This window comes from Henckelia pumila, chromosome 4 (assembly GCF_033568475.1).
Source record: "Henckelia pumila isolate YLH828 chromosome 4, ASM3356847v2, whole genome shotgun sequence".
Taxonomy (NCBI): domain Eukaryota; kingdom Viridiplantae; phylum Streptophyta; class Magnoliopsida; order Lamiales; family Gesneriaceae; genus Henckelia; species Henckelia pumila.
In genome coordinates, this window is record NC_133123.1 from 104,809,790 (window position 1) to 104,835,593 (window position 25,804).

At 34.2% G+C, this 25,804-nt stretch overlaps 1 protein-coding gene and 1 pseudogene across 1 annotated transcript; both read right to left on the reverse strand.

The window, feature by feature from the left end:
- Positions 1–2,623: 2,623 nt before the first annotated feature.
- Positions 2,624–15,039, reverse strand: LOC140861489 (2-succinylbenzoate--CoA ligase, chloroplastic/peroxisomal-like; annotated as a pseudogene).
- A 2,891-nt stretch (positions 15,040–17,930) lies between these two features.
- LOC140865803 (2-succinylbenzoate--CoA ligase, chloroplastic/peroxisomal-like) lies at positions 17,931–20,745 on the reverse strand. Its single transcript, XM_073270577.1, has 10 exons — positions 20,521–20,745; positions 20,283–20,355; positions 19,992–20,157; positions 19,797–19,895; positions 19,582–19,679; positions 19,288–19,481; positions 19,046–19,173; positions 18,581–18,951; positions 18,304–18,500; positions 17,931–18,213 (listed from the first exon to the last, which is right to left on the reverse strand). Exons 1-10 carry the CDS (start codon positions 20,718–20,720, stop codon positions 18,084–18,086), a joined length of 1,656 nt encoding a protein of 551 aa, XP_073126678.1. The 5' UTR covers positions 20,721–20,745; the 3' UTR covers positions 17,931–18,083.
- Between the last annotated feature and the right edge of the window lie 5,059 nt (positions 20,746–25,804).

Sequence of the window (25,804 nt, forward strand, 5' to 3'; positions counted from 1 at the left end):
GTAAAACAGTACCCTATTACTTCACGTGCATCTACTTCGGTACTTATCTATCTACGACTTTAGTTAATATGCGAAGTAAAAGGCATAAATTCTACTAGTGTCTTTGGTCGGTTCACGGAGTCAAAACCGGTTCATGATTGTACCGGTTCCGAAGTAAAAACATGCCTTTTACTTCAGTATTTTCATTATGTGACGAAGTAATATAACATCTATAACTTTGACATTTACGTTGACTAACAAATTAAATGCGCGTATTTTACTTCGGCAGTTTCCTTAAGTGACGAAGTAATAGAACATATATGACTTCCGCTGATTCATTAAACGACGAAGTAATAAAACATATATGAATTCGGTATTTACATTGAGTGATGAAGTAAATGCTATATTTAACTTCAAATGTTATGTAATTTGGCGAAGTAAAAACATGCCCTTACTGCAGCAGTTTCATTAATTGACGAAGTAATAAAGTACATATGGCTTCAGCTTTTATATTGATTGACAAAGTAAAAATATATGTATCACTAAATCAAAATTAAATAATTTTAATTAGATACAATAACACCATTAATATATATATATATATATATATATATATATATATATATTTCTGAAGCGTAAAATATACTAATTAGATTGATAAATTATCCATCCAAAAGTACATCCATCAATAAAAAATTATGCATCCACGAGTATTTCTACAAAAGTAAAAGTGTTCTAACAAGTATATCCAATAATTCACTAAAACAAAACACAGATTTGCCCAACGTGCATGACCAATTTAGGAACCTACATAGGAGTAGACGAATTCGCTCCATTCAATTCTAATTTCGGCAAATTGAGCTTGGTCGTAATATTGGTGCCTGATGGATCCTGAATACTGAAATGTAAAAAAATAAAATACATCAGAATAAAATTCAAGATCGAGGATACATATTTTCCAGTTCACAAATAAGGGTAACGACATATGCAGGTACTGATCACAGGTCGTCATTGCAACAGATGATTAAATTATAACATTACCAAATTGAAAACACAATACTCTATCAAGGATACATATATATTTGTCACTTCACAAATAAGTCCAACACCTAGCTAAAGAAAACAATCACACTCAATTGATGTTAACAATGCAGTGAACCATAGCTTGTCCACCAAAATCAAATGTTAGTTCACTAGGACCGTCCATTACTGCAATAAGCTAAAGAGACCATAGAACAGTCGCACGAAATACAATTGACCCAATCCAAACTAGAAACAATAATCCATACATCATAGAGCAGTCGCAAGTAATCTCAGACAGTTTTGATTCCAAAATTTATCAGCATGGAAGAATGGCCTTTTTTGTACAAGAAAATATGATATAAACCAGCGAGCAAGTACAATATGTCAATATCTTTGAAAAAGAGTTGTTTAAAAAATAATTATAAAACCCTTTCACCCCTAACACTGCCAAGACAGAAAGTTTGGAAAGAAGGATGCCAAAAATTCCAACTTCACAGCAGAGCCTACCATAAGTGCCAACTTCAAAACAGATGCCAAATTCAGATTCATTTATGACAAATAACTTACTTTTTTCAAGCACAGAAGCTAGGAAATTAATTTAAGAGTCATATCGAGCACAAATGCATGCATAAAAAATGAAATTCCTGACGCAAACAATGAATCATCATATAATCAAAATATTGAAAGCACAGGGATAAAATATGCGATTAGGTTTAATTTCAAAGCACATTAAAACTCCACCAAAGTAGAACAAGTTCTAAAAATACCTGATTTTGTTGCGGAAGTGAATTTTGCTGCTTATATAAGTTTCGTAGTCTTTTAACTTCTCTCTTGAGCACTTAATGCTCCACTACAGAAACATCCAGAAAGTTAAAATCAGATTCCATAAAAACTTGTTAAATGTGTAGTGCAAGAATCCATGTTCAGATTTGTTAGATTCAGGTGCGAGAGAGAAGAGCTAGTAATAACCGAGCTGCAAGACATGACTAAACTACCAGAACTGGTCAGTCAAAATTCATGATATCATCTTATTCATCCAGTTCAATGTTGAGGCAACAGTTTGACCTATCTAACATCCGAATTGGTGCACCTGGTCTAAAATATGACATGTAGATATTTGAGTTCTGAAATAAATGAAATTTTTGTGTTCACATAGAAAAATGAAGCTAATTGCATCAGCTCTCTTGTGAAAAGTCCAAAGATTATAAAATCTTCTAAATAATATTAATAAACTAATACGTACATTATTTTTTAAAAATCAAACACATTACCATCAGGTTATTAAAATTAAGGCAAAAAATAGGGGTCTAAATATTATTAATTTTGGTAGGGCGTTTATTTATTTTTTGGATTTTTGTACAAAGGATGTTATTTATTTTGCCGTTATAAAAATATTTAAGTTTTTTGGGGTAAAACAAGAGTATGTAACAAAGGAAAGCAATTGATCAAACGTAAATAAAAAGATAAAGAATATCGTGAATTTAACTAGAAACAGAAAGCAAATATCATTCCTTGCAATTCTTAGCTTCTTTATAATGCTACATCTCATTCGTGAGAGAATTACGGTGAATCAAAGAACATCAAGTCATACGAATACAAATCAAGAAAGGCAAATGAAAAATCACTGTTTGCTGGACAAAAATTGTGTTTGAGATATGAGTATTGCTTGGACTTCGTCTCTCCTTAATATCCCATTTGTTAATGGGAACTCGGCTCCCCATAAAACAAATATTTTTGGAATTTTAAATCTACATGAAAATTTATGAAACTTTGCCACAAAATTTGTATCTTGACATATACTAATCAACAATAAATGGGTAGGAGAAATTATACCCTGTCAAATTCTTGTATTTAAAATATTGTCTTAGGCTCTCGCCTGACAAAGCTTGGGCTCTTGAGTTACTATCAGACCATCTCCAGCCTTGTTTCAATTGAACACAACCTATTACCATCTCGGTTAACCTGGCGTCCGGGATGCCAACAACGACAATATTGGAGACTCCCGGATGTAGGTATATGACAGATTCCACCTGTTTCATGCAAACAAATCGAATCAGGATTCGAATATATATAAGAAAGGTGGAGTAGTACTTGTGGATCTCGTTCACCTCTTCGGGATAAATGTTCTCCCCTCCGGTCTTGATCTTATCCTTTTCGCACCCAAACAGCCAAAGATTGCCATGATCATCCAACTGCCCTATATCTCTTGTATCAATCCAACCTTGGTGGACAGGCTTGGATTGACCCCAGTAACCGAACATTGCATGCGGACCCCTCATGAATATTCTCACGGGACTCCAAGGCTCCTATGCATCTACTTTTAGCTCGATATATGAGGCGGGTTTGCCTACACGGACAACTTCTTGAACGATCAATTTGGATTCTTTCACATGATCATTTTGCTTCTTGAGATGGCTCTGTTTTTGTGTTGGATCTTTAAGAGTCATGAATGTTAGTGAGGAACATGCCTCTGTCATTCCTACAAACAAACAAAGATCGAAATTGAGAACCAACATGTTGAGAATGTGTAAATAAGGTCGACGAAAACGATACTAGGTGGAGATCACACACCATAAGATGAGAGAATGTAGCTCTTGGGAAAATTTTGGTAGCATCTTGGAAAAGCAGAGGTGACAAACCGCCGCCGCCATTCAAGATCTTCGTCACGAATTCCAAACTTCCAGATGTTTGTTGTGTCCTGAAAGAGGTCCGCTTCAATGAAATAACAGAGGTTGAAAGAGCATGTTGTCCACATGTCTTTTAAATTATTTCCTTATTGCATTCAATTTCTATATTTATAGTTTTGTCTTTCTTAGAACATGTTTTAAAATTGGTAATATCAGATATATCTTGATTCGAAATATGTGATTTCTGATTATATATTGTTTTCATTCTTTGTAGGATCTTATTTATGGAAATATATTGAAGATCTATTTATAGGAGTTCTTGGACCGATCAGATTGTACAAGAACGAGATAGAGAGATCAAGAGAGTGAAACATAGAGAGCAAAATACATAGAGAAAGTACTGCAGAAATTCTAGAGTATTGAAGTTCGATCATTGAAGAATTTCTGAAGAGATACTACTGCTACGTTGTGTTGCCGAGTAGTGTTGGAAACACTGAAGAACACACGAGTGAAGTGTTGTTCAAAAAGTGTTTCTTTGGTTTTCGTTTTCGGTTTAGAACTTCCTATTGATGTTTTATTCTAGTTTTTACTAGTTTTTAGGAAGTCGTTTATTTCTCAATCTGTTGAGAAAAGTAGTTTTTCATAAAACAATCGCTAGTTGGTTTTTTGTAAACTGATTTGATTTTCTAGTGATTATTTCGCCATGAAACATTGTACAAGTACTTAGTACTTGTGCATAATTATTTTTGTGTTATTTACTTTTACTGTTAGTTAATTATTCTGCTGCATAGTGTTATCGTGAAGTGTTGACAACACCGAAAGATAACACACACTCGAAAAGTTATTTCTGATATTTTTGTGATTTCATACTGTCCAAACCTTACAATTGGCGTCAGAGACATTCACTTGACGATACTAAGTGTGATTCTGTTTTTGTGTTTGACAGGATATCACAATGGAGATACCTTATTCAGGAACTGCTCAACGTCCTCCAATCTTGGATGGATCCAACTATGCTATCTGGAAAGTAAGGATGCGTGTCTACATCAAATCGATTGATGAAAAGGCATGGCAGCGTGTGCTACAAGGATGGAATCCACCAAGGAGAACTGATGGAGAAGGAGATTTTTTCCTCAAACCAGAAACGGAATGGAATGCCGATGAAACTGCTGCTTCAAATATGAACAACAAAGCTCTTAATGCTATATTTACTTCTCTTTTCTAATATGTTTTCACTTGTAACTAACTGTGTTTGTGCTAAACAGGCTTGGAAAAAACTTCAAATGCACTGTAAAGGATCCGATAGTGTGCGTCGAACCAAAAGAAGGATTCTCACTACTCAGTTTGAAAATCTGAGAATTGAAGAAAGTGAGACAATCGATGATTATGAACGACGTTTGAGGAAGATAGAGAATGAGACAATTGATCTTGGTGATGCTATTTCTAACGAACGTTTAGTGAGCAAAGTGTTGAGATCACTGCCGAAAAGATTTCAAATGAAGATTTGTGTCATTGATGAATCAAAAGACACATCAATTCTGGGATTGGATGAATTGATGAGTTCACTTCGAACATATGAGTTAGAGATGAATTTTGGAAAAAAGGACAAAGGTAAGTCTATTGCAATTCAAGTTTCTAATGACTCATACAATGATTTTGTTGATCTGATACAAGGAGTCAACGAGTCTGACTTAGGAGATGATTCAATCGCCTTTCTTACCAAACAATTTGGTAACTACTCGAAGAGAATGAGAGATTATAAGAAACCTGGTCAGAAACCCAAAGTTTTGAATGCTCCTGCTGTTGGAAAACCATTGAGGATATGCGGACTAGAACAGAATACCATCCCTTCAAAGAGTCAAAATCACTTTCAGAAAGAAGGAAAAACACTGAATATATCGAAGAAGTTTGAATCTGTGAAGTTTCATGAGTTCACAGGCTTTGGTCACTATGCTAATGAGTGCCCAACCAGACTTCGCAAAGGAATGTGTGCTTCCCTAAGTGATGATGAAGATGAGGAAGGAACAGAACAAGGAGAAGAAGAGACTCACAATGCCCTTTCAGTTTTGGTGCTGCAGAAGAAACACAGTGTTATCACAGGTGTCACAACACTTGGTCACAACACTGACCAAAAAGTACTTTGTCTAAATGCGTCTGTTTTTGGAGACTCAAATCAGGAAGCTGGTGAAGTAGAACTGTCTTGGGATAATGCTCAGAAGATGTATGAAGAATTTTATAATGACTGGATATTAAGGAACAAGACAAATTCTGCTTTAACAAAGGAGAACAGTGAATTGAAAGCTTCAGTGGCTAGACTTGAAGTTGTTTTGAGCAAGAAGGATTTAGAACTAGGCAAGGTCAAAGAAGAGCTTGGAAGAGCCAATGCAACTCTCGCAAAGTATAATTCAAGCAAGACCAAGTTGGATTCAATTCTGATGATGGGAAAAGATGATAGAGCTGGTCTAGAGTTTCATAACAGCAAGTTTGAATTTGGGGGAGTCGTCACAAACTGTTTTTGTCAAAGAGAACAGTAACTCTGCTAGTGTTCCAATTGCAATTCCAAAGGAAAAACCAATTCCATTGAAGACACAAGCTCCTATTCAAAGGAAAAAACAAAGAAAACGTATGTTTGTTTGTCATTACTGTCACAAGCAAGGTCACATCAAGCCTTACTGTTTCAAACTCAGGTATGACTATATGTACTGGAATTCCAGGCAAGAACTGTCATCAGTGTTGCCAACACTGAACCAGAACACTGCCAGGAGGAAAAATACTGAGAAAAAGGTTTGGGTACCAAAAGCTAAATCCAGTTGTAATGTTGTTTATACTTTCTTAAAAACTAATGTTGCAGGTCATTGGTACTTCGACAGTGGCAGTTCATGCCACATGACAGGATTGAAGAAGTATCTTTCTGACTATGTTGAACAGGATAAAGGAAAAGTGACTTATGGAGGAGGAGCCAATGGAAAGATTGTTGGAAAAGGAACCTTGAATGTAGAAGGACTGCCTAAGATACACAATGTTCTACATGTTGAAGGATTAAATGCAAATCTTATTAGCATTAGTCAACTTTGTGATGATGATCTTTATGTTAAATTTGATAAGAATTTATGTCAAGTTTTTGATAAAAGTAATTCGTGTGTTTTGACAAGGTCTAGATCATCGGACAACTGTTATCAACTTGGAGAGGAACTTGCTTGCAAATTTACCAAGGTTGATGATTTGAATTTATGGCAACAAAAGTTGGGACATGCCAACTTTAAAGCCTTGAAAAAACTGAGCCAGTAAGATGTTGTACATGGGATGCCAAATTTAACTTTTGGAGTTCCATATGTGTGTGGAGACTGTCAAAAAGGTAAGAAAACTCGTGTGTCACATCCAGTGTTACAACACTGTGGGACAACACGATGTCTTGAACTCCTACACATGGAATTAATGGGACCTATGGAGGTTGAAACCTGTGGAGGTAAGAGGTATTCATTTGTGTGTGTTGATGACTTTTCAAGGTACTCATGTTTAAGTTTTTTAAGAGAAAAGTCTGAAACTTTCGATGCTTTCAAAAAATTGATAAAGCAGATCACTAATCTGTTTGCTTTGAAGGTTATTAGGATTCGAACTGACCATGGTAAGGAATTTGAAAACTCGTTGTTTGATCAATTCTGTGAAGAGGAAGGTATATCACATGAATATTCAGCACCTAAGACACCTCAGCAGAATGGCATTGCCATAAGGAAAAACAGAACCCTCCAAGAGATGGCAAGGGTTATGTTAAGCTCCAAAAATATCGCAAAAAGATTTTGGGCTGAGGCTTTATATACTGCATGTCATATTTCCAATAGGGTATATTTAAGGAAAGGTTCTACTGTGACATCCTATGAAATTCTCATGGGAAAGAGGTCTAACCTTAAATATTTTCATATTTTTGGATGCATATGTTATGTTTTGAATGACAGGATGCAGTTGGCTAAGTTTGATTCAAAAAGCGATAAGTGTTTATTTCTTGGATATGCTTTGAATAGTCGAGCTTATCGTGTGTTTAACTTGAGAACTAGAACTATAATTGAATCTATTAATGTGGTATTTGATGATTATGCTGATCTGAAGGGGAAAACAATTGAAGACAATATTGATGATCTCCTATATACTGTCTCTTCACAGACTGATTCCAGTGTTTTCAATATGTTGTCCCTCCTGAAAAATCACCCAGCACAACACTGAGTCCAACACTGAATATGAATGAATAGAGTACAGAAGAACAGGATGATTTTGAAGATGAAATATGAGATGCTGGACATGATGTACCTAGCAAGATTCAGAAAAACCATCCTACTTCACAAATCATAGGAGAGATGCACAAGGAAGGATGCAGACCCAAAGAAAGGAAAAAGTTGATTATCGAAAGATGAGTGGGTTAGTGTGTATGACTTCCGCATAATCTCAGGTAAGACATTCTTGCTTTGTGTCTAGTATTGAACCAAAAAATGTTGGTGAGGCTTTACAAGACGAATTTTGGTTCAATGTTATGCATGATGAACTTGAAAAATTTGTTAGGAATGATGTGTGGATCTTAGTTCCTCCACCTGATCATAGTAATATCATTGGAACAAAGTGGATTTTTAAGAACAAAACTGATGAATCAAGAAATATTGTGAGGAATAAGGCGAGGTTGGTAGCTCAAGGGTATACACAAGTTGAGGGGGTGAACTTTGATGAAACCTTCGCTCCTGTAGCCCGAATAGAATCTGTTAGATTATTGTTGGCTATTGCATGTCACATGAAAATGAAACTGTTTCAAATGGATGTAAAAAGCGCATTTTTGAATGGAATTTTGAGTGAAGAAGTTTATGTAAGACAGCCTAAGGGATTCGAAGATCCACATCATCTTGATCATGTTTATAAATTGAAGAAGGCCTTATATGGATTGAAACAAGCACCTCGTGCTTGGTATGGAAGGCTCACGGAGTATTTTCTTGACATTGGATTCAAAAAAGGTGAGGTAGATAAAACACTTTTTGTTCAAAAAGTACAAGGTAACATTCTTATCTTTCAAATCTATGTTGATGACATAATTTTCTGTGTTTCATCTCAAAAACTTGTAAATGATTTTGTTGAAAGCATGACTGCTACCTTTGAAATGAGCATGGTAGGTGAGTTGAATTACTTTCTAGGATTACAAGTAAAACAAATGAGTGATGGAATCTTTTTGTGTCAAAGCAAATATGCTAAGAATTTGGTGAAAAGGTTTTGTACTGATCATGTTAGACATATGAAAACACCAATGGGAACTAATGAAAAACTATGCAAAGACAGTGTTGCTGACAGTATTGACAACACTTTGTACAGAAGCATAATTGGAAGTCTGTTGTATCTAAGTGCAAGTTGACCTGATATTATGTTCAGTGTATGTTTGTGTGCCCGATATCAATCTGATCCTAAAGTCATACATATGAAAGCTGTAAAACGAATTTTGAAGTATGTTGCAGGCACTTTAGACTTAGGGTTATGGTACACTGAAGAAACCAATACTAATTTGGTAGGCTATAGTGATGCTGATTGGGCAGGAAATGTTGATGAGAGGAAAAACACCACGGGTGGTTGTTTTTATTTGGGTAACAACTTGGTTTCATGGTATAGTAGGAAGCAGAACTGTGTGTCACTTTCCACTGCTGAATCTGAATATGTGGCAGCGGGAAGTTGTTGTTCTCAATTAATTTGGATGAATCAAATGCTACAAGACTATGGTCTTACAAGTGAAACACCAATTGTGTACTGTGACAACTCAAGTGCTATAGATATATCAAAAAACCCAGTACAACGCTCTCGAACTAAACACATTGACATAAGACATTACTTTATTCGAGATTTAGTTGAGAAGGACATGATCCATATGGAGTTTGTTGGGACCAATAACCAACTGGCCGATATTTTTACAAAAGCATTAAACTTCGAGAGATTTTCCAGTCTTAGGAAATCTCTCAACATGTGTTCTTTATAAGCACTCATGGTTGTTGTCCTTAAGTGTTGCCAACACTGACGGACAACACCAAACATGCATGAGCATTTTTAGGACTTTAGGCATACTGCATATTCATAATGTTCTATGTTTTGCACTGTTTGATAATACTGACTGACACTTTGTAGTTCTTCTGTCAAACTTATTTTCAGAACACACTTGCCATGAAAATATGCCTTAAACCATGAAGTAGTTGAGGGATGTTCGTGTATTCCATGATCTTGTCCCATGTGAAAAGTGGTTTTAAAATTTAAAAAGCATGGTTTGATAAAATTTCAGTGACCAATGTCTTGAAAATCAAACTAAAATCGGAAGAAAATTGGAAAAAGCTACCTAAGAGAGTCCAATGAAGACCGTTCTTTTAGTGTGCAGGCTACCACTTCTGAATCAAAATAAAAAGAAGAAACACATGGCTCTGGAAGTGTGACAAATTCAAAAGTATTTTGAAGACTACAGTGTTGTTGGGAAGTGTTGCCAATACTGGTGCTTAACACGTGATGCACACACTTTGCATGTATCATTTTTTATCTAATCTCATTACATTCTGGTTTAGACATAAATTAGGTCATGCATTTTGCATTTATTATGATCATATCGTGCTCAGGGTTAACAGTTTAAAGACAAACAAAAATTGAAAAAATTGCCCAACTTGCTGAAAATTGAATTGATTGAGATTGAATATGTTTCAGTGGAGTTAAAACTCGATGTGGAGTTATTTATTTTTGGGGAATATTGATATATTCTTAAGTAAGAGTTTCAGGGTATCCTTAATTAATCAAATTTAATTTCCTTAATTAGAGAGATTTTTTTACCCGTTGGAGAATTGTTACCGTTAGGGGGAGATTCTTAGTCTGATATGAGAGATAGGGGCTTTTGAATTTTTTTTTACCATTTGAACCCCATATTCCTATATATTTCTAAGCACTGTAGAAATTGATCTTATCGTCTTCAATCTTTTCTAACTCTCTCTGCAAAAATTCTCTGAAACCCTTAATTTCTATATTGTTTATAATGGCAGGCAAAACTTTCGATTCGCATGATATACGATCGGAGATGGGTTATCAAGAGGAAGCCAAGCCTTCGGAGCTATCTTCTGATCATATTCTCTCGATTGTACCTGTTGCCATTCAACCTACACCATTGGCAGAAATTTCTCCAGGAGAACCCGGGAATGAAATCGACCTTGAGAATCCTCCTGATTTCTCAGTGTTGAATCGTGTGTTCCCAACACAGCCAATAGCGAGAAGGTCAAAGCGCCAAGCGGGCTTCAACCCCGATTTTACTACCAATAAGAGATTTCGTGGTAAGGGGGAGACTTCACGTCCTATTTTGGATGATCCATATTTCTCATCTGGAGATGATTCTGCGGATCAGAATTTTGAGGTGGTTGCTAGGACAAAAACCGTTGTTGCTGAAAATGCCAAATCAAAGAAAGGAGTTTTGTCTAGTGGTGATGATTCTTATGATGAAATTTCTACTGATGTGGCTTCTACTGAGAAAGAGTCATCTAGTGCTGCTGTTGCTGATGATACCACAAAGCTAACCACAGAGGCTCCAGTGTCTACTGATGAGTAAATTTCACTGGCCACTTTCATGGTAAATATTCGGAAAACCAAGGCTAAACCAGTTGCACCTTCACAAGTTCCATCTGATGGTGATGAACCAGATGCTGAAATGTTGCAAGAGTTTGAGAATAACCGGCCTCAGGAGTCTGATAGTTCATATTCTTCGAGTTCTGAGGAAGAAGACTATGAGGATGCTGCTTCTGATGGTTCTGGAAGTTCTAAGAAACAAGCTACTGATGACAGTGTTGCCAACACTGATGACAACATTGCTGCTGAGTTTGACTCTGATATTGATCCTGCTAAGGCATACAATCTTCAGTTTTATTCAAAGGAATCTGCTGATGAATGGGAAGCTCTGTCTGGAAAAGACTGTTGGAAAGAAAGAAATATTGATGAAGTGTCCTTCGAAAAGCAGAACTTGGTGACTTTCTTGAAACAGCAGAATTTATTTTCTACTGTCACCACTGCCGGACCATTTTCAAGAAGAGCTGTGTTAGAATTTTACTGCAATCTGAACATGAAGACTGGAGATGAAGAATCATTTAAGTTTGGAAGAGTGTACATCCGAGGAAAGGTGTATGATTTTACTCCTGTTTTGATCAATGAGCACTGCAATACTCCTGATATCGATGATGATGCAGTTACTGAGGATATTGATCAAGTCACTAAAGTGATCACTGGAGGAATGGTTCAAAAATTTCCACTGCACCCAGACAGGTTGTCAGATGCAAAGCTTACTTCTTTCTTTTCTGTGCTTCACAAAATTGCGATCAGGAATTGGACGCCACCTACCAATACAACAGTGGTAACTAAGCCACAAGCCCTTGCGCTGTTTTCCATTGGTACTCAAGCTCCTTTGGACTTTGGTAATTTGGTGTTTGAAAATATTATGACCTTTCGAGAAGGTGGTTGGAAAGCAACTAAGTTTCCGTTTCCTTCATTGATCTATGGTATGCTGGAATCTCAAGGCTTCACGAAAGAGGATGATGAAGAATTGATTGGAGGAGATGAGCTTATCAAGATCGAACCTAGTTTGCTGAAAGGAAATATGATGATTGATCTACCATGGACTGGTGCTGTACCTAGTGTTGCCAACACTGAGTCTGTTCCACCTATGACTATTCACAACACTGCTGTAATTATGTTGAATTCTACTGCAATTCGTGCTCAAATGGCTCATGCTGAACTGGAAATTTCACAAGCCAAAGCTGTTCTGGAGTAATATGAAGCCTTAATGGCTGAGTACAGGACTAAACTTGGACTACCAGGGCCCTCTGGACAAAAAGGGGGAGTAGGATCAAGTGCTGAGCAAGCTGAAGAGACAGATGATTAGATGTGGTTGATCATAATTGGTTTTAGGATTTTTTTTCTTATCCTTATCTTTTATTTTTGTTATTTATTATTTTGCTCTGAGTTAGTAATATATTTTTGAGTTGATTAGGTTGTACTCCTTATTACTCTCTGATATGATATTAAACTATTTGCTACTCTGATCTAGTAAGTGTTGAGAGTTGGTGTTGCCAACACGACCATACAACACTATGTTCTGAGATGATTAAATTCAGGGGGAGCTTTAGTTGCATAAGATAGGGGGAGTTATTTGCACTTATGTATGTTTAGTCCAAAAAGGCAAAAAGGGAAAGTTTGAAAGAACATGTTGCGCACATGTCTTTTAAATTATTTTCTTATTGCATTCAATTTTTATATTTATAGTTTTTCCTTTCTTAGAACATGTTTTAAAATTGGTAATATCAGATATATCTTGATTCGAAATATGTGATTTCTGATTATATATTGTTTCCATTCTTTGTAGGATCTTATTTATGGAAATATATTGAAGATCTATATATAGGAGTGCTTGGACCGATCAGATTGTACAAGAACGAGATAGAGAGATCAAGAGAGTGAAACATAGAGAGCAAAATACATAGAGAAAGTACTGCAGAAATTCTAGAGTATTGAAGTTCGATCATTGAAGAATTTCTGAAGAGATACTACTGCTACGTTGTGTTGCCGAGTAGTATTGGAAACACTGAAGAACACACGAGTGAAGTGTTGTTCAGAAAGTGTTTCTTTGGTTTTCGTTTTCGGTTTAGAACTTCCTATTGATGTTTTATTCTAGTTTTTACTAGTTTTTAGGAAGTCGTTTATTTTCTCAATCTGTTGAGAAAAGTAGTTTTTCATAAAACAATCGCTAGTTGGTTTTTTGTAAACTGATTTGATTTTCTAGTGATTATTTCGCCATGAGGCATTGTACAAGTACTTAGTACTTGTGCATAATTATTTTTGTGTTATTTATTTTTACTGTTAGTTAATTATTCTGCTGCATAGTGTTATCGTGAAGTGTTGACAACACTGAAAGATAACACACACTCGAAAAGTTATTTCTGATATTTCTGTGATTTCATACTGTCCAAACCTTACATAGGTTATGCAAAAAAACGAGGGCAGACAAAATATATAATATATGTATGTCATTATTAAACAAATATAAATAATTGTTTTACCCATTAATTGTGATTAAATCAGCCATCATCGTAGGTACAGTGATCAAAGAATTCACGCGCAGTTCCCTAATGGATTTACATGCTAAAAGAGTGTCGAAATTCGGTATCATAACATGGAAACCTCCAGCCATTAACACGGCCATTGCTGGTTATATTCCTCCTATGTGACATAACGGACCGGTGTGCAAATAAATCTGCAACAGTTGTGTTTTGAAATCAGATGGCGATCGAGTTTTATCCAAATCACTATTTTTCCTACACAGAATATATCGATGAAGAGAAATTCGTATGTACATCGTTATGGTCGTACCGAACTATGGCTATTTTCACGAGGGACTGCACAACTAAAGCTGAATGAGTTATGGTAGCTCCTTTTTGTCGTCTCGTGGTACCTATGGGAATCAAGAAAAACAAAACAATGATCTAAGTTAAGAAGTCAATCGAGTTTTCGGATTAGAGCCTAGAATCAACACACTTGACAGATGAAGAAAAAAGGAGACAACTTATACCTGAGGTGAAGCAAATTACTGTAGCTCTTTTGGGCTCCCAAACATAGTTTAGATTAACAGATTTTCCAATAGGATCTTTCATCAGTTCAGTTGCAGAAACTGCAAGTTTTCGGGGAAAAGTCATATCAACACATGTACAGAGATATATGCTTCCAAGATTGATCTAAACTTCAATATAAATATGATCGTACATACTGGTATCAGTTTTAATTGGTTTAACACCCATGCCCATCAACACATGCCATCTCAAAGATTGCACAGAATCTATGCTGAACTTGAATTCCAAAATCCATGGCTCGAGCGCGTTGTCTGAACCTTGAAAAATAAAACTTCTCGATCGCGCTCGAGAGGTAGAAAGCAACCGCTCGAGCGCGTTATGTTCTGCCAGCATATTATTTTTCTCTCGAAATTTTGCAATTTCCCTACAAATCAAACCAGGAGAGTAAAATGCACATGGATGTATAAAATCATAAATAAAACACACAAAAACACAAATGAAACAATATGAATGCATGAAACTAAACAAAAAAATAACACCAAAAATATGCATAAAACCATATTTATCAAATATGCATGTTCTATGTTTGCATGTTTTATATGACATGACTTATGTGCATTTATTATTTGATGATTATTATACTGCATGCATTATCACGTTGAGTCTATACCTTGATATTACCAGCAAAGGAGTTGCTCAACCCCGAATTTTTGTGGATGGATTCCATGGATTTGGGTTCGGATATTTCCACGCATTTTATATGGTATGGGAGTACCTCCTGATGCAACGGCCCAGTGTGCTACATACCATGACGTCATTTTTGTTGAGAAAGAGTTTCTTCCGTGATAGTTTTCTGGTACCCGTTTATTTGCATTTAGCATTCATGCATGTGTATACTCATACTTTCATGCTGAGCATTATTAGCTCAAGTCCTCGGTTTTGGTTTTGGACACCCCATACTACAATACAGTACTTAGATTGGACGGACCGAGAGATATCGGTCGTTGAGCTGCAGCAAGATGGATTGTACTGTTTCAGGTTTTTATTTGTGGAATTTAGTATTACTATTTGATAGGGTTGTATAACATTTATCAATGTTTGTTTTGGGGCCGGTTATATTCTTGCTGATAGTTTTAATTGAATTAATTAAGTTTTCGGTGGTTTAATTGTTTATTGTGTATTAAGTTATTTTGCATGATTAATCTTTGATTAGTTAGTGATTCCAGGATGGGTCACTATCAGTATGGTACGTGATATACTAACTTAGATATCCAAGTGTAGCATACACACTTGTGTGTTTCATGATTTTTGTTTTATCCTTTTATTATGTTGCATTTCATATATACACGTTGAGCTTGTTATCTTTTGAGATATACTTTGTTTTTGTGAGGCCTCTTAGCCCTATTCGATCTATTTTGTGCATGATTGGCTTTTGAGAGTCAAAGTTCCTGACAAGATAAGTAGACTCTGATGATTTAAGATATTGTAGATCCACGTATTGATGATGAGTCTGGGAGCCAAAACATGTCTGTCATATCAGATACTCTACCTTTGGCACTTCTAGACTAAGAATGAGATTCTAGACTTGATCCTCTATTATTCGAGCACATTTTCATTCGCATGCATCATGTAGGTTTGCATACTCATACATTCCCGTACTTGATGATTGTCTCATGTCCTTGTTTTCATATTAGACATCATATTTCATGGGATATGTCTTAGGTTGGGCAGTTCAGACTGTCAGAATAATGGATAGCTTATTTTAGTTTCTAGTTGTGATGCAGATGAGTTGTAATTGTTATATTTGTATTTGGTTTATGAATTCAATTTGGTTGTACTAACATTTAAGTTTGGATTTATAGTATTTATTTCGCTTGTGTTGTAAAAATAATTAAGATATTGTTTTTGCTATTTAATTTTTATTATTAATTTTACATGAAAAATCCTATGAGACAATCTTACGAATCAATTTTATGAGAAGAATATCCTATTCGACCCGAAATATAAAAACGTATTAATTTTTAAGTCAATAATATTACTTCTCGTTGTAGATGAATATTACTTTAAGTTTAATTATGCATGCTTATTAGCATTAATTTTTTGTAGTGGCTCGTGAAGAGCGTTACAATGATTGTCCATTGGGTAGAGCAACCGAAATATAACTCTTGAGCTATTGTACGATAAACTTTTAGTTGTATAATTATCATCAGCAATAAATTTTATTAAATCAACAAATTATCGATCCTACAATATTTGTTAGGATCAAGCGCTTACCACTAAGCCAAAAGCTATAGTTTTTAGCCAAGACGCAACTTTATTTTTTTTATACTTGTGACAGCACAGATGTGTCGGGTTGTTAAGCTCATGAGTCTAAGGAGGGGTGTGCCTTACTGTACGTTGGTGTTGTCTCATATCCCTTTCGAGATCAGTCTTATCCTTTCCATACTGCCGGTCCTATCCTCAGCAGAGACAGTACTGCCCATTAAGATCTGGTGTCTCCCTTTTACAACTCATCTAGCCAACCAGATCAAACAATGCAACGTCAGCAGTTTAATGCACTAGAGCTTCCCATAAGATCACCCGTCCTAGTAATACCATAACCCTTGCACGCTTAATTAACCCCACTTCCCCCCTCCCCCCCCTCCAAAGAATAGTTATATGCTTCTTGGGAGACTCGAACTCATGCATTGACTCTGATACAGTTGTTAGGATCAAACGCTTACCATTAGGCCAAAAGCTATAGTTGTTAGCCAATGCGCAACTTTAATTCTTTTATACTTGTGGCAGCACAGACGGGTCGGGTTGTTAAGCCCATGAGTCTAGGGAGGGTTGTACCTTACTGCTGGTGCTGTCACGTATCCCTTTCAAGATTAGTCTTATCATTTACCAACTTTCAGCTCCGTCCCCAACAGAGACAGTATTACCCGTTAAGATCTGATATTTTTCTTTTACAACACACCTACCTAACCAGATCAAACAGCGCAACGTCAGCAGCTTAACGCACTAGAGCTTTCCAGGAGATAACACATCCTAGTACTAATCTCACCCTTGCACGCTTAACCCAATAATCTTGTTTCTTTTTTATGATTTAAAATAAATTCTTTCGATTGAATATAATATCAAATAGGAAGAAATATGGAGACAAATAATCTTAAGATTTTAAATAAAATGTTATTTTTCAAATTTAAGATTCAAATGTTTTGTAGAAATATACAATAATAGAATACCTTAATTTTATTTTATAATTTTTATTTTACTTCACATTTTATCAACCGCTCGTTAAATTAAAATTTTTGACACTCCAAAAATATTAATAATTTTGAATAAACAAATTTAACCAAAATTTTGTTATATCATCGTTGTTTAGGAATGGAAATTTGTGTTTTCTATATTATACTATATATATATATATATATATATATATATATATAAATGAAATTTTTGTGTTAACATACAAAAATGAAGCTAATTACATTAGCTCTCTTGTGAAAAGTCCAAAGATTATAAAATCTTCTAAATAATATTAATAAACTAATACATACATTATTTTTTAAAAATCAAACACATTACCATTTGTTTTTGGATTTTTGTACAAATGATGTTATTCATTTTGCCTTACAAAAATATTATAATGAAGTTTTTTGGGATAAAACAAGAACAAGAGTATGTAACAAAGGAAAGCAATTGATCAAACGTTAAACTAAAAAGGTAAAGAAGAGTGAATTTAACTAGAAATAGAAAGCAAATATCATTCCTTGCTTCTTAGTTTCTTTATAATGCTGCATCTCATTCCTCAGACAATTACGGTGAAACAAAGAACATCGAGTCATACGAATACAAATCAGGAAAGGCAAACGAAAAATCACAGTTTGCTGGACAAAAATTGTGTTTGAGATATGAGTTGTGCTCGGACTTGGTCTCTCCTTAATTTCCCAGTTGTTGTTAATGGGAACTCGGCCCCCCATAAAACAAATCTTTTTGGAATTTTAAATCTGCAGGAAAATTTATGTAACTTTGTCACAAAAGTTTGTATCTTGGCATATACTAATCAACAGTAAATGGGTATATAGGAGAAATTATACCCTGTCAAATTCTTGTCTTTACAATATTGCCTGAGGCTCTCGCCTGACAAAACTTGGGCTCCAGAGTTTCTATCAGACCATCTCCAGCCTTGTTTCAATTGAATACAGCCTATTACCATCTCGGTTAACCTGGCGTCCGGGACGCCAACAACGACAATCTTGGAGACTCCCGGATGTAGGGATATGACAGATTCCACCTGTTTCATGCAAACAAATCGAATCAGGATTCGAATATATATATAAGAAAGGTCGAGTAGTACTTGGGGATCTCGTTCACCTCTTCGGGATAAATGTTCTCCCCTCCGGTCTTGATCTTGTCCTTTTCGCGCCCAAACAGCCAAAGATTGCCATGATCATCCAACTGCCCTATATCTCCTGTATCAATCCAACCTTGGTGTACAGGCTTGGATTGACCCCAGTAACCGAGCATTGCGTGCGGACCCCTCATGAATATTCTTCCGGGACTCCAAGGCTCCTCTGCGTCTACTTTTAGCTCGATATGTGGGGCGGGTTTGCCTACACAGACACCACCTTGAGCGATCAATTTGGAGTCTTTTACATGATCATTTTGCTTATGTAGATGGCTCTGATCTTGTGTTGGATCTTTAAGAGTCATGAATGTTAGTGAGGAACATGCCTCTGTCATTCCTACAAACAAACAAATATCAAAACTGAGAACCAACATGTTGAGAATGTATAAATCAGGTAAACGAAAACGATTCTAGGTGGAGATCACACGCACCATAAGCTGAGAGAATGGTAGCTCTTGGGAAAATTTTGGTAGCATCTTGGAAAAGCAGAGGAGACAAACCGCCGCCGCCATTCAAGATCTTCGTCACGGATTCCAAACTTCTAGATGTTTGTTGTGTCCTGAAAGAGTTCCAGTTCAATGAGATAACAGAGGTTATGAAAAAACACGATAGTACGTAGACAGAATATATAATATATGTATGTCATAATTAAACAATTATATCATTGTTTTACCCATTAATCGTGATTAAATCAGCCATCATCGTAGGTACAGTGATCAAAGAAGTCACGCGGTGTTCCCTGATGGCTTCACATGCTAAGCGAGCTTCGAATTTTGGCATCATAACATGGCAACCTCCGGCCATTAATACGGCCATAGCTGATGATATTCCTCCTATGTGACATAATGGACCGGTGTGCAAATAAATCTGCACCAGTTTTGTTTTGAAATCATATGGCGATCGAGTTTTATCCAAATCACTATTTTTCCTACACAGAATATATAGGTGAAGAAAAATTTGTACGTACATCGTTATGGTCGTAGCGAACTATGGCTATTTTCGCGAGGGATTGCACAACTAAAGCTGAATGAGTTATGGTAGCTCCTTTTGGTCGTCCCGTGGTACCTATGGGAATCAAGAAAAACAAAACAATGATCTAAGTTAAGAAGTCGATCGCGTTTTCGGATTAGAGCCTAGAATCAACACAGTTGACAGATGAAGAAAAAAGGAGACAACTTATACCTGAGGTGAAGCAAATTACTGCAGCTCTTTCGGGCGCCCAAACATAGTTTAGATTAACGGATTTTCCAATAGGCTCTTTCATCAGTTCAGCTGCAAAAACTGCAAGTTTTCGGGGAAAATTCATATCAACACAAGTACAGAGATATATGCTTCCAAGATTGATCTAAACTTCAATATAAATATGATCGTACGTACTGGTCTCAGTGTTAATGGGTTTAACACCCATGCCCATCAACACATGCCATCTCAAAGATGGCACAGAATCTATGCTGAACTTGGAATGCCAAAATCCACGGCTCGAATCCGTCACGAGTAACACCGGTTTCGCCACGTCCATTGCTGATTTCGCTTCCTCCAACCCCTGAGGTTAATTAGCAATTTATATATCATTATTACTGCAGTTCAATTCTTTATTTATCTGATCCGTTCAATTGAAAAACTGTGATTACACTTGGTAAATATGAAATCGATGGATTGGTTACTAACCCATCTGTAATTGAGTGGAGCAACAATTCCTCCAATGTAAGTGATAGCAAGGATCCATTCCAGATACAAATCACTGAAATATCCAACATAGTACGTACGTATATTTGATTTAGTTAAAACTTTCAAAATTCAAAAAACCGATTGATCTTACACAAGCTAAGCATGCTTAATGCAAGATTTCGCAAACATGCATGATAACATAAACCATGATCATCAGCTGAAAGGTTTATATAATAACCTGTTGAGAGCAGAAATGGATACCACATCCCCGGGTACGACCCCGAGTTGTAGAAGCCCATTGGCCAAACAAACAACTCCTTCCACGAACTGTATTCCTGTTTTCCGCCGGTCCCCATCGATGGTTACGACGGATTCGCGGCGGGCCGTGGCCAGGCGACTCAAGCACTGGCAAATGTGAGCTTCTGAGTAGTTAGCCATGTTGGAATTAATGATAGGGAGGGTCAGGGGGTAAGCTATTTATAGGAAGTGGCATGGGGGTTTCAACTTTCAAATTCGTACACATCTCTTGATGCATGAATGCTATTTCATGTATATTCTTTGTTTGACCGTCCCTTAATTAAAAGATAATTTAGCCACTTATTTTATTAATTGTCCATCGGGTTATTCATGTCATGTGCCTAACAATTCCTCATCATTAATTCAATTGATTCAACGTTACGAAACAAGCTTGCAAAATTTAATAATTCTTTTTTAAAAAAATAAAAAATTTGATGGCAGTAGTTATTTTTCTCATGTGTAATCATAAATCACTGGATTATGCTAACTAATGTAAACATTTTGTGCTTGAATAATAATTTCATCCATCTGATAGAGTATTATTGTTCCCCACAATATTCACGCCCACGCAATATCTAATGGGGGCATGTGGCGTGCCGGCATATGGAAGCCTAATGGTTGGTCAAAATTGACTGACGATATATATATATATATATATATATTATTGTTTTTTATTTCTTTTGAGAAATTTCACAATATATATATATATTTATTGAAAATTACTATTTTTTGATATAAAAAAATATTTTCATAGGTTGGATTGAATTCATCTCACTAGATCGACCGAATGAAACCGTTTTAGTCTCATAGGAATTTTTGTATGTACACACAAATATATATATATATATATAATCAATTAGAAATTTTCAGTTGTTCAACAAATGATGCTCACTTCGTGTCCGACCATTAAAATCCGTTGCCTTGTTTTAGTGGAGCGAAAAATCAAAAACAAAAATAACTAAAACCCTGCACCGAGTTTTAGTGGTCAGGAACGAATTGGGCAGAAATTTGTTGGACAACTTAAATCTTCTCTATAATCAATTAAGGAAATTTATACATATATATATATATATATAATCAATTAAGGAAAATTTTAATAGAAAAATATTATTCTTTGATACAAAATATGAATGTTGACTTGTATTCTTAAGTTTATGTTGGAGACATGTATCGAACTTTACCCGAGATTTGGCCTTTGTTACACATATAATAATGTGCATGGTAGCGTAGATTTATTTAAACGATGAATAAATTAAGGTTTCATTTGAATATATATTTTTATTGTTTTATAATTAAAAAAGACATGTGTTTCGAATTTTTTTTATTTTTCTAGTATATATTTAAAATTTGATTATGTTTTTATTGGCCGTAATAATAAATTTTGTTCTGAAAAGGTGCAATAAAGTCCTCAAAGAAGGAAAAACAGTGAAATTGATCTTCTAATTAACTTGGTTTGATTGTGATTTCGGTACTCTAGGTATCGTTTAGTTGGCAATATTATTAGTATATATATTAGGTGTCTCACATCCAATTTCCTGTTCTTCTTGTCATATTATTTATTCATCTATTAATTAAAAATTTTATATTAATCAAATCATTCATAATTTATCTTACATTAATCAAATCATTGAATTTAAATTACTATATTACCCCTTATAAATAATATTATTTATATTTTATTTATTGTTAAAAAGATAAAATAGTAATTTATCATTTTTTTATAAAAAAATTTTGACGATCATTTTTATATAAATTTTAATATATCAAATCAAATAAACTATAATCTATCAATCAAATTCAATACTATATTAATAATCATTTCTTACTTATTTTTTAATACATTATATTACTTATCGATGTATTATTTATCTTATCACTCAAATTAAACGGTACATTTATGCCCCATTTTTAGGCTTGATAACTCCATGATTGTCTTGCAAACCCACATTTGTCTCAATTTTCGAGCTTAGATAAGGATATGGATTGAATATGAAGATTTGGATTGGCAGAGAGGGTATTTTGGTCCATCCAGGAAAAAAATATTAACTTATCCCACCTCAAAAAAAATAACCAAACATAAAAATAAACTATCAAATACATACATATCTTTCCTAATCAACCACTTATCAATCAATCTTCTAGTACTGGAATTATCTCATCCTTACATCAAACGGGGCCTTAGTAGTTTAATTTCAATCTTAGACCAATTCAAAGGATAATTTTGTAACTCTTCCTACAACATATTTGGAAACAATATTGGAGTATAATTATAATGATTGTAAATTTTTTTTTATGTAATACTAAAAATTTATAAGGTTTATTGATCCGTTGAGAAATACATATATAAAAAAAAACTCAAAAATAATGGGAAACTGATTTTTAAAATATGCGTAAAAAATGCAATTCAATCGATTAATGATTACGTAATTGATAGAACTCCCAAGTCCCAATTCAAAGTTAGCAGCGCATGGATGGAACGTTAGGACTTGCTTTGAACAATATCGATCGGATAAGCTATTTAGTCAAACAGTAAACGCAAAATTATATGTACTTACACTTACAGACAAAATTATGTGCGCACCACATTTTCAACATTTCATGAACTTAATAGTCCAACAAAAATATAACACAACATATATATATATATTTCAAAATATATTTAATAATTTGTAAAACTTTTTATTTTTATAGAAAAATATTAAATATATACCGAAAGTATAACCCCCACACGCATAATGACTTAAAATCCAGACATTAATGGAACACACAATCAAACTATTTGATTTAATTTAAATTCGAGTTTATATATTTTCTAGTTCATTCTTGAACATGATATTAATATTTTATCGATGAGTGTATATATACATATATATATGTATATATATGCCACATTAAAAATTAGTTCACAATAAAATTCTTTAATTAATTGAAATTCTAGATCAATTATTTTTCCGATTATGAGTGATCTTGACTCTTGAGTATGCATGATATTGATATTTTCAAGTAAATTTGTTGTTATTGGATATGGTGCATGGAATGTGCTGCCTACCAAATTGCATATTCAACAAAAGCCAACTGCTTTTCGTAGCTATTACAGTTCTACTTGGTAACAAAAATATATCAGAAATATTAACATTATTTTCCAATAATTAAATAATAATTTATAATTGTCTTCGTTCAAATTCATGCATGTTATGTTACGTTGTTAATTAGAATAAATTGTAAATAATTTTTTTTTACTAAAATTGGAAGAATTTCTGGGTTATTAAAATATCACCTTTCCCAACTTCATCATGCTCTGAAATCAATGCCATTCCACGTTTTTAGAAATATGTATCAAGTTGTAATAAAAAAAATGTAATTTTGTATATTATAAATTTTGAAATATTTACATACAGTTGATTGTTTTAACTAATTTTAATTTTAATATAACAGCAAGTCAGCAACTGTTTTGGATTATATCTGGCCTCAAATATAATTTATTAGTTATATTCGTATACAATATGTCACATTTTATATATACTATATTATTAACACCATTTATATTAATTAACTTTGTTGTCATAGGTAGTTGTACTCCTCCTCGACGAAAATATTTGGGGTAATAATTACCTCATCTCATACATAAATTATCATAAAACACCATTTTTTTTTAAAAAATATATATATACTATAATGTGTTTAGTTTTAATTATTCTTTAAACTTTTTGCAGAGAAATTACTTTGAATCAAAAAACGTTGACAATAGGTGCTAATGTGTAATAAAAGCTACAAATGTAGCATACTGATGGTAATAATTTATTTTAGCTTTTTGAAGCATTGCAATATTTGGTTTCTGCCTAAAAGTCAGTGCGAGTCTTGATAAAATAAGATGCGCGTGTTATAGTTCTCACATAATTTCATATATTCTTGTAAATTAAACTTTCAGATATTCAACTTTGTTTCAATTAAATAATTCCCTCGATATGCCTATATCATCTATTTCAAATTTAATTAATCGTCGTCATTTATGACCATCTTAATTTAAAATGCATATTATAAGTTTTCAGGCAATCTAAAATTTCAACAATACTTAATTTATTTATGCATCTCTCTTGTCTTTCTTTGTTCGGCTATAATTGGAACTTGAATCTCATAAGAAAAATTAGAGAGAAATTTATTAGAAAGATTAGTAACCAATTATTATTTAAATAAACAAGACTTAATTATATTTTAAAAAAATAACTTTATTTAAAATTTAACTAAAGATGGAAAAGCGTCACTATTATAGCATTATGTAACAAATTGTTCATATATATTGCTGGCTCATTAATATGAGCCATTTGGTATATATAATATAATTATAATTACAAATTATAATATGATTAAAAACTCCAATATATAATTCGTTTTCCAAGAAGTCGATCGGTTTCAGTTAGAAGAGACCACGTTTCTTGACTCGTAGCCTATCAAGGTAGAAAACATCGAAAGTTGGTCACTCGGAGTAAAATTAACGGCACTACAATTTTGACTCCAACTCTAGAATTCTCTCTCTAATCAATTTATGGCGTGGCCAAATCATATACAAATAATATATAATATATATATATATATATATATATATATATATATATATAAATGAGTTTCTTTCAAGTTTCCGCTTATCATGCCCACTACCATGTCCACCAATGATGTGACACTATTCTATTGGACCACATCTTTATCACATTCAATAGAATAGTGTCACATCATTGGTGGGCATGGTATTGGGCACGATAGGTGGGCATTTAAAAGAAGCTCATATATATATATATATATATATATATATATATATATTTTGTACACCTTACCATGGCGTTACTCTACCACTGAGTTAAAAGGGCTTATTTGATTAAATTCCCCAACGGGGGTCGCTATGTAGATAAAATATTTATATGCACTTATATTATATACATAAGTATATGCATTAGATTTATAGTGGCTAGTGGCTTATTTTTAATAATATAATGGATTTGCCTAGCAACTCTAGGGTAAATTTTCGTTCTCTATTTCTATTTGAGAGGATCCTAAGGAAAAGGGTTTTGTTTCCAACGAGCTAAAATAATATGTCGATGTCTCTAGTAAACCAAAGTCTATCGTTATATATATATATATATATATATATATATATATATATATATATATGGTTTATTCTTTGGTTAGTTCTGAATAGAATATAAAACCGTAACCTTTATATTGAGTGATTT

Bases quoted from the DNA above. Each gene is read 5' to 3' on its own strand.
- LOC140865803 (XM_073270577.1), bottom strand. From the start codon at position 20,720: ATGGCTAACTACTCAGAAGCTCACATTTGCCAGTGCTTGAGTCGCCTG. The intron at 19,482-19,581 runs GTACGTACAAAT...AAACTGGTGCAG, and splicing joins TTCGCTACGACCATAACGAT to ATTTATTTGCACACCGGTCC. The intron at 18,214-18,303 runs GTATAATTTCTC...ATTTTCCTGCAG, and splicing joins AAAGACAAGAATTTGACAGG to ATTTAAAATTCCAAAAAGAT.